This window comes from Tupaia chinensis, unplaced genomic scaffold (genome assembly GCF_000334495.1).
Source record: "Tupaia chinensis unplaced genomic scaffold, TupChi_1.0 Scaffold000545_1, whole genome shotgun sequence".
Lineage (NCBI taxonomy): Eukaryota > Metazoa > Chordata > Mammalia > Scandentia > Tupaiidae > Tupaia > Tupaia belangeri.
The window spans coordinates 3,069,184-3,078,629 of NW_006160057.1; the positions used below are offsets into that span (position 1 = coordinate 3,069,184).

Here is a 9,446-nt window from a genome sequence, read left to right on the forward strand (position 1 = left end):
TACCAGTTGTCCTTAGACTGTGCGGCTAAAGAAGCTTGTCTTTAGAAGGAAGCCTAATGAAGATGAGGTAGAGTGGTAAGAAAGGGTGGGGGAGAGTGAGAGACACTCAGAGGTAGAAGAAAGACAGAAACAGAAAGGAGAGAAAGAGAGGTATGAGAGTGGGGGGAAGAATAGAGACAGAGAGCTGTGGAGGAGGAGAGAGAGAAGCAGAGAGAGGAGAGAGATGGGAGTGGGGCAGAGAGAAGAGAGACAAACATTAAACGTAGAGAGAAGAAAGAGAAACAAAAAGAGATGGGGAGAGAGAGAAGAGAGAGATAGAAAGATGGGGTGGGGGGACAGACAGAAGCAGAAAGAGTAGAGAGATGGAAGTAGAAGAGAGAGAGGAGGGAGACAGAGACAGAGCGAGAGGGAGACAGAAAGTGAGTGTGTGTGCGCGCATGTGTTCTGGCAACAATAAGGCTGATCCAGGCCACCAGGCCCTGATACCTTCAGCCTGTGAGCTCTCCCTGCATCCTTTGAGGGGTAAGCTATTGGAGTGGGGTTTCTGTCTGTAACAGAAAGCATTTTGACTAAGGTGGATACTTCTCCTCAGCGTCACAGGATGGTGGACGTGTGGGTAGGCACTGGAGAGTGAGACAGGCATGGTCGAAGAGCTTGTGGGGCAGCTGTCCCTGGGATGTCCAGGTGTCTGTCTCAGGGTCGTAGCAGTCAAAGGAGGCCGAGTCCTCGATGTTGCAGTCCGAGGTCAGCCGCCGCCCGCCGGTCACATACAGCTTGCTCCCCATCACCGTGGCCCCATGGTGCATCCTTCGGTCCTTCATGTCCGCACATTTGACAAACTTGTTGGACCGAGGGTCATAAGCAAGGATCCTCCTTGTATAACCTTCAAACCAAATGACATGTGGGCAAGCTCAGTGTTGTGCTTCTGGAACTGGAGGTTGCTTCCTGTCTTGCCTCTGGCCCCTGCCATTGCCCGACACAGAGGCTGGGACAATGGACTAATGTGTAGGCTGCTGGAATAACCTGCTGATACATGGTATGTGGCAGAGCTGGGCTCGCCACTGAGATGTGTCACCTCTGGGCCTTGTGTCTTTAATCCCCCAAGTTAAGGCAGCATCTGGGTCTTTGGAGCGCTCTCCTGACTCCAGTAGCTTCCTTGGCCTCCCTTCCATTTTAATCTCCTGTGTGTCCACCCAAGAGCAGTGACAATCTTAAGGAGAAGTCTTTGGAAGCCCCAGAATGAGTCCCCACAACAGCCTTTTCCAGTGATCCCCATTTTACTGACAGGCAAATTGAGACATAAAAGATGAATAACTTGCCACAGAGTATAAAGCCAGTTAGCAGCAGAGTATGGATTTGAATCCAGATCTTTCTGAACCTCAAACCAGTGTTTATAACCATGACACTGTACTGGGATTACAGAGGAATGACCCGGTAGTAGCTAACGTTATCAACGATAACAACCCCTCTTTACTGTGCGTCTGGGATAGTGCTAAGTGCGTTAGTCCATGAGCACGCTGTAGTACCACAGCTACTCTGTGACACAGGTGCTATTTCACCCCTTGTTTACAGAGAAAGATGGGAACTTCTGGATGAGGAAAGAGCTTTGTCTGGTTGTTTACACTCCTCTGGTTGGATGGCTGTTTTTAAAGAGGCTGCCATCTATTAGTGACTCTTTTTCCATGAGAGGTGCCAAGTTTGTGTCCAGCCCAGGTCCTCTGTTCCGACTCACCTCCCACAATGACTATCCGCTCCCCGAGCACCACGGCAGGAGCACACACGTTCTTGATCATTCTTGTCTCCATTTTGAACCATGTGTTTCTGGAGATGTGATAAACCTGAGGGAGAAACAGAATCAGAGAACCCCATTTAAAACAATCTGACTTATTATTATTTTTAAAATTTGCTATAGGGCATATGTGTTTACCATAAAGAAGAGAGAGAGAGAGCGAGCGAGCCACCATGTCCAGGACTTGAACCATGGTTGGTCATGTGGGAGTCCAGTGCCTTAATAACCCATGCTACTTACTGGCCCCATGGCACCACATTTTAAAGTTTTTTTTAAAATTATATTTATTATTATTTCATTTCATTTTCTTTTATACATTCAGTCACATCATTATTTGGCTTACAAAATGGATATTTCAACAGGCGAACATGTCTCCCTAGTACAGTTGATAAAACTACAAAATATCTTCAACAGATAATATCACATTTCTTAATGTTTTGTTGTTGTTGTTTTTAAAAGACAGAAGTAGTAATTAAGCAAAGTGAACTAGAAATAAGTTTTTTTCTCCCCCTTTTTCTAGCTTTTAAAATGTATCTATATTGCTATTAATAAATGAAGTATTATTAAATAACAGGACTATTACTGGGTTGTTGGCAAAGTCATGATGCATATTTGCATAGAAAATACATGTCAAGATTTTTCTGACAGCCCTATAGAAACTGACCTTTAAGTGACCCTGTGAGCTCAGCGGCTGTCTTTTCACAGGCTAGACCCTGAGTTCGGTATTGTGGTATGCAGGACTTACCTTGCTTGGAACTTTTTTCTTAATGAGACATGGGAGCAACCAGGTAGTCATAAAACTAAAGATTTTTTAATCATTTGGATTTCTAGCTTATGTTTGGGTTTCTTTCCTTCCCTTCTTTTTGTTTTTTAAAGAAAAGTTGTATTTCTTCAGTGACAGAGACAGAGGCAGAGATGGTGGGGAGTGATCTTCACCCAAGGCTCAACCAGCACATGTGCCTAGCATGTTCAGGGAGCCCCAAGATGCAAACTGGAGACCTCCCCCTGGGTTTGATGGTGGTACCACTACCTGGCCCCTCATGTTTAAATTAATTAATTTCCTTCCTTCCTTAATAGTTTTTCCAGAGGAGGCATGTGCTCACTGGGGGAAGAAGGGGATTAAAAGAGAAAAAATGTGAGAAAGTACCTACTCCCCATGGGACGTGGTCATGCCGCAAACCTTTCTCATCCATTCCTCTCTCTTTTTGGGATTTTGGGTACTCATGCACATGGGCCCAGTGTGCTTCTCAAGTTTCCAGGTTTGGGACTCAAACCACAAGGTCAGCTGTGTGGGATCCAGCTGCCTTAATCACCAGGCTATAGGCTGGATCTCAAATTTCTTTTTTTTTAAAAAAAAATCTTCCTATCTTCCTTCCTTCCATCCATCCATGAGTGAGACAGACAGACACATGCACACACCCTGGGGCCATAAAGGGTGGTCTTTCCTGATGGAGGCTTTTGAGACTGGAGACCTCTGAAAGTCTCTGTCAGACCTTCAAGTTGGTGAAGCCTGGAATAGGCCAAGTGCTAGAGAAAGGGGTGGATCTCAATGGCCATAAAGCCTAACAGTTTCATCTGAAAGTATGTAGTAAGAAAACTCTTTGGAAAGCAAGATCATTATAGGAAAAGCAAACACTGGTTTCATTTGGCTAGGTTGAGTAATTGGCTCCTCTGTCTGTTCTCCATCAGTGTTAGGTATGGTTTCAAAAATAGATGAAACATTTGCTCTTGATCCTCCTACTACTCCAGAGAGCCTGGAGTAAAGATAACAAAGGAGGGTCTCTGATCAGTGGAGAAGTGATACTTTGTTTCAGTAAAGGACTTGTTTAAGTCCATGCAGAGATAGAGGTACAAAGGAGACCAGAAAGAGGAGGACATGCATACACACAATTTGCATCGCATACTCATTATAGTATAGCTTTTTTCCGAGAATTATTTAATTTAATTTAATTTAATTTATTATTATTAGATGAGAGAGAGAGAGAGAGAGAAAGCAAGCAAGCTGCCAGGTCTAGGACTCCAACCATGGTCAGCCATGGTGGTCCCTAACCACCACACTACCTGCCAGCCTCTGCAGTATAGTTCTTAAAAGAATGCATGCAGGACCAGCAGATGGCGTAATGATTACTTTGTTGACTCCCACGTATGCGACCGTGGCTTGAGTGCTGAACCAGTGGCTTAAAACACACCAGGTGTGTGTGTGTGTGTGTGTGTGTGTGTGTGTGTGTGCCTAAAATCCTGAGGGTGAGTGGAGAAGAAGGGTTTGTGGCATGGCCATCCCTCCTAGGGGGTAATTTCTTGCTTTATGTTTCTCTGGCAAGTGTACATGCCCTATAGCAAAAATCTTTCAAAAAAGAAAAAAAAATGCATGCATGTACATGAACTATCCTATGAAGAAAACTCCAAAACTATGCCTGAAAATCCAGCCTACTCCATCAAGTACCTCCAAGCATTCATTTTAAACTATATTTGAATGAGTAAAATTTTCATTTACAAAAATTGCTAAGGAGATAAGGAAAGCATCCAAATGAATACATTTACCCTTTTCCCTCTCCCCATTGCTTGTGCGATAGGATCACACAGGTTTAGTGTGTTTTGGCTTTATAAGGATCTGGTTTGATTGTACTATACATTTCTTGACATGCAGGCTTAAGGCTTTGTTGAAACTGCATTTTATTCTTGGGAAGTCGGTGACAATTTTGCTGTGTGAAACCATCAGCATATTTGTCAGCTCTATTTTGAAACGTAGCTGAGAGGCCCTTTACTCAGAAGCACGGTGTTGTATCTGTACTGTGCGATCAGAACTTGGAGGGGAGCAGAACGTATCTTTTCCAGCTCAAGGAAATGAGTGGGATTTGGAACAGTCATTTTGAAAAGACAAAAGACTGCCCAGATGATCAGGAAGGGACTGAAAACTTGGAGATGTGAAGGCAAGAAAAAAAAAATCACCACTGGCACCAACCAAGTCTAAGCCATCAACATTCCCTGACTGGAGTTCTAGAAGAGCCTCCAGTCTCCTCCCTCTTTGTCTACTCAGATCCCCTCCAATCCCTTCTCTGCAAGCAGTCAGGAGGGAACTTCTAAAAATGTATATTGGTCTCCTCACCCACCATTAAAGGTCTGCTAGAAAGCCTTGAATGGCGTCTGTCTGGTTACTGCGCAGGGGCAGCAGTCTGGGTGCAGGAGGCTGACAGGGATCATGCCGGCACTGATACCAGTCCCTCCGCCCTCCAGCTGCACCTGGCGCCCTACCTTCCTCCTCCGTGCTCTGCGTTGCACCTACATGGGCTGCTTTCAGTTCCTCAAGGCAGTGGGCTTTCTCCGGTTGTGGCCCAGGGCCTTTGTACCCAGAAGTAACGTAGATAATCATGGTAAATCCTCCACAGTATATGACTCGTACTTCCAATGGCAGAGAATATCCCCCATCTTTACTCATGTCAAACCCTTCTTTTCCACACTCCCTCAGCACCCACCCCACCTTTCTCCTTCTTCCTCTTCCAGTCTTAATCCTCACCAGCCACCTCTTATCTCCCGCCTCTCTGCTTAAATCGGTATTTTTTTGGCCATAGGGCACATGCACTCTCTGGAGAGAGACAGAAAGAGAGGGAAAGCGAGAAATCACCCCTGGGGCAGGGTGGGGTGGGGGGGGATGGCCATACCATAATCCCTTCTCTTACATTTTCCTTTTGGGATTTTGGGCATCCACACACAGAACACATGCCTGGTGTGTTTTCAAGCCACTTGGTCTGGGACACGAACTGCGCAGTTGGCCATGTGGGGTCCAGTGCCTTAATCATGCCACCTGCTAGCCCTCTAGCTTGAATTAATATGTATATAAATAAATAAATAATAAAATAGATATATAAAAATATATAAATAAAAATATACAAAAATGTGAATATAATACAAATATATAAACATATTTTGTATATAAATAAAATATTTTTCTTAAGTGAAGATAAATTCTTTGTAAATAGGGATCGTATTTGGTATGCCTTTGTATATATTAGTTTTACACATAAAGAATTCATAAATGACAAAATCTTGCTGAGCTTATTCTGCTTCCCTCTCTTTCTCTTTTTTTTTCCCCTGCAAATGATGACCGCATGTATATGTATACATATATGCATATATGTTTGTGCACATGTATAGCTATGTGTGCCAGTGTGCACAAGTGTATATGCATGCATGTGTATGGATGTGTGTTCTGTATGTGTGTGCATATGAATGCACTCATGCACTTCCATGATGGGAAGAACCAGTCATTTACCTGGATTAAGCGCACAGGGTTTTGCATAATGTCCTCTCCCCCAAAGAGGTAGAGTCTTTGGTCTTTCACAGCGACAGCAGGGTGGAGCACCCCGACTGGCATGCTGGCCATGCTCTCCCAGACGTTGCTGATGCTGTCGTACCTCTCCATGGAACCCATGAGCTCCTGCCCTTCTCCAATGCCCCCGATGGAGAAGATGAAGTTCTTATGGGCAATACTTCTGTGGGAGTAGCGGGCCACCAGCATGGGCTCCCCCAGCCTCCACTGATTGAGTTTCAGGGAGAAGATGTAGACGTCGGGACTGACCAGACTCTTCCCTGCGCTGACAGTCATGCCCCCGAGCACGTAGATGCTGCGGTGCAAGGTGACAGCCGAGGCCTTGTACAACCGGGTTGGGAGCTTGGCTAGGCTCTGCCATTGGCCAGTCTGTCCATTGTACAGCAGGACATCCCTGGTGGTCTGCTGGTTGTCCTTCCTTCCACCCAAGAGGATGAGGACATCCTGGTAAGAGTTTCTTGGAGGGATGTGCCCTAGGGGGTTGTAGTCTGGGCCACTGGGACTGTACAGAGAAAACATCTGTCTCTTGGCCGTCTCCAGGATGGTCTGACATGCGGGCAAGGATTGCAGGAGGGCGTCGTTGGCAATGAAGTGGTGGAAGAAGGCTGGGTGAATGTACTGAAGCCTGACCTGCTTGAACAGTTCTTGCATATACCGTTTCCGGGCCTGGAGGTCATGCTTGACCCAAACCATGAGGGCTTCAAACACCTTTTCCTCCTCCCCACAGAGCCCGTCATCTCCAAGGTAGTTTCTCAACTCCAAGGCACAGAGCTCCTTCAGGTCAGCTGATGCAGCCACCTCTGGGAAATACGTCAGGGCCACCTCCCTGGCTTTCTTCTTGAGGGTCTCACAACTTAAGATTTCCGAGAGTCTGATCATGCCCAGGCAGTTGTTGGGGGTCAGCTGGCTCTGAAGGTATGAGGAGCAGGCCTCGAAGAGCTTGGGGTACTGCAGCAGGGAGGCTGCCTCCATCAGGGGCAGGACGTTTTCAGCTGTGATGTGTGCCTCCCCCGTGTACACATACAGGACGATCTGGTCCAGCGTTGGGGAGTCGATGCCTTTCAGTTGGACTTTGGCCTGGCTGTTCTCCCGGAAGTGACTGCAGAACATGGCCCTGAAGTAGGGGCTGCTGGAGGCCAGCACGTTTCGGTGACAGGGGACCTCCCAGGTGCCGGAGCAAATACTCACATCCGTCAGGGTCCTGCTTTGCCTTAAGACATTGAGCTGCTTTAACAAGTCAGAGGAGAAATCATGGTCTTTGAAGAGCAGCCCATCTGGCGGCCCCTCATCCATACTCCCGAGGAAACAGACAGCCCCACTTCGAGGGGGAAGAGTCAGGTCTCCCTTCGCAGCATGTGCTGCAGGGCTTAGCGGTGGGGCCGCAAGGCTCAGCACACTTGTGTCCATTCACCAAGACGTTTGTAGAGATCACCAGGGTATCAGGTAGGGAAGCGTGGAAAGGAGGGCCACCACGCCGCAGACCTCAGAGCTGGCCTGTCTCTTTTTGGTTATGATTATCCTCAAAGGCAACAGGCAAATAGCATCTGCAGCTAGTCTGAGAAAAAAACAAAAAACAAAACAAAACAGTAACAAAGTTGTTGGAGGTTACTTGATGGACAGGGGCTGAAATGTTAACCTGAAGCAAGAAAATAGTCCATGCATTTGATTGTCAAGTTATTTACTTAATAAACTCATCTAGCTAGGCCTTTCTTTCTGGGTTCTAGTCATTCCCCAAGGACGACATTCAGGGGGTGTGGCCTTCTGGTAGCTAGACAGAAAGGAAGGGATGAAATGGATCTTTGCAATATATAACATTAAAAAACATCTCAGAGCCTTATGGCTCTTGTTTTAAAGACAGAATAAATAGAAAGCAGAAACCAAACTATGCCATGACTTATCGGATGGTCTCTGGCAGTCCACCTGCAGAAGAATTCAGTCTTAGGGACATTTACCTTGTTTTGCTGCAGTGGCACCCACCGACGCCTGGTCCGCTTGTCCCCCTGGAGAATGTCCACCTTTGGCTCTGAGTAAAACCGTGAGCCTCAAGCCTTTCCTTCAGTTGGCAAATGATTTGTCCTGGGGGAGTTCTGGATTTGTTTATGCTGAAGGCACTTTCACAGTTTTCTAGAGCTTTGTGCAAGGGCCGCTGGGCAGGGAGACAGTGTATACATTCCAGAGCTAAGAATAGTTGCATATGTACTTTCCACTGTTATGACATGTGACTTGCCAGCTGCCTCTTGGAGCAAGCTGAGGGCTTGCAGGGCCGGCGCATGCCCACACGCCCTGTTTCCTTGGCAAGTGTTCCTGTCGGCATAAATAGACCAAGCAGAATGGCTTCTCGTAGAAAACACTTTGTTGCCCACTTGGAACCATCTCGAATCCCTTGTCCTGAAAGTGCCTGGGAATTCTAGATGTCTGTAAACAGGTTGCTGTGACCTGTGGAGAGACACTGCAGATAGGTCTGGCCCAGGCTGAAGGTGGCAGTGGTCATGAGGGAGACCTGATGCTGGGCCTGTGCTGCTGTTAGTAGACCTCTATTTCCCACCCCAGCCTGGCAGGGTTGTGGAGAGGGCTGTAGCTTCCTCCTCCAGGCTCCAAGGTGATGGGATTTCTGACAAAAGCTTATTTTTTATTCCATATTTTTCTAGTTCCCTGGATTACTAGACTCATAAATGACCAAAACTTTGCTGGGCCTCCTCCTTCAGGGAACATCTGTTCTAGAGTGGCTGGACTGTGCTCTGGCCTGTCATATCTGCCTCTCCCAGACCTCTGCTGATTGAGCTTCGGCTAGTTTCTCATAGTTCAGGCTTCTTTCTTCTTCTTCTTCTTCTTCTTCTTCCTCAGTATGTATGTATGTATGTGTTTGTCTTTCTCTTTGTTGTAATTTTCAAGCCTCTGGGTCTGGGTTTCAAATCACGATTGGCAGTGTGGAATCCAGCACCCTAACCACCATGCCGTCTACTGGCTCCAAAGCTTCTTTTTCTTTTAACTTTTTCCTTTTCTCTCATACAGCAGGTTTAGTTAGAGGGAGGAGGCTGGGCATATTGTTAAAGAGAGACTGAGAAAGAGAAGACGAGGAGGAAGAGAAGAGGAGTGTACAGAGGGGTAGGGAAGATGGAGGAGGAGAGTGATGGTGCGGGGGTAGGAGGCAGTCTCCACTGGAAACAGTTGGAACCACTGAAAGAGTAAGAGACCTCAGGGCGGGCCTGCCCCTGCCTTGAGGGAGCTCTATGGTTGCACTAGCCATGAGTGGTGGGAGAGCCTGACTCCCTTTTTCTCAGTCTTGCTTGTCCTATTTCAGCAGCCTCCCATGCCAGTTTTTCTCCTTTT

General features: G+C 46.7%; 1 protein-coding gene across 1 annotated transcript; it reads right to left on the minus strand.

The window, feature by feature from the left end:
- Positions 1-376: 376 nt before the first annotated feature.
- On the minus strand, positions 377-8,293 carry KLHL38 (kelch like family member 38). The gene is made up of 4 exons (XM_006157538.1): positions 8,069-8,293; positions 6,060-7,671; positions 1,733-1,838; positions 377-883 (listed from the first exon to the last, which is right to left on the minus strand). Exons 2-4 carry the CDS (start codon positions 7,521-7,523, stop codon positions 570-572), a joined length of 1,884 nt encoding a protein of 627 aa, XP_006157600.1. The 5' UTR covers positions 7,524-7,671; positions 8,069-8,293; the 3' UTR covers positions 377-569.
- Between the last annotated feature and the right edge of the window lie 1,153 nt (positions 8,294-9,446).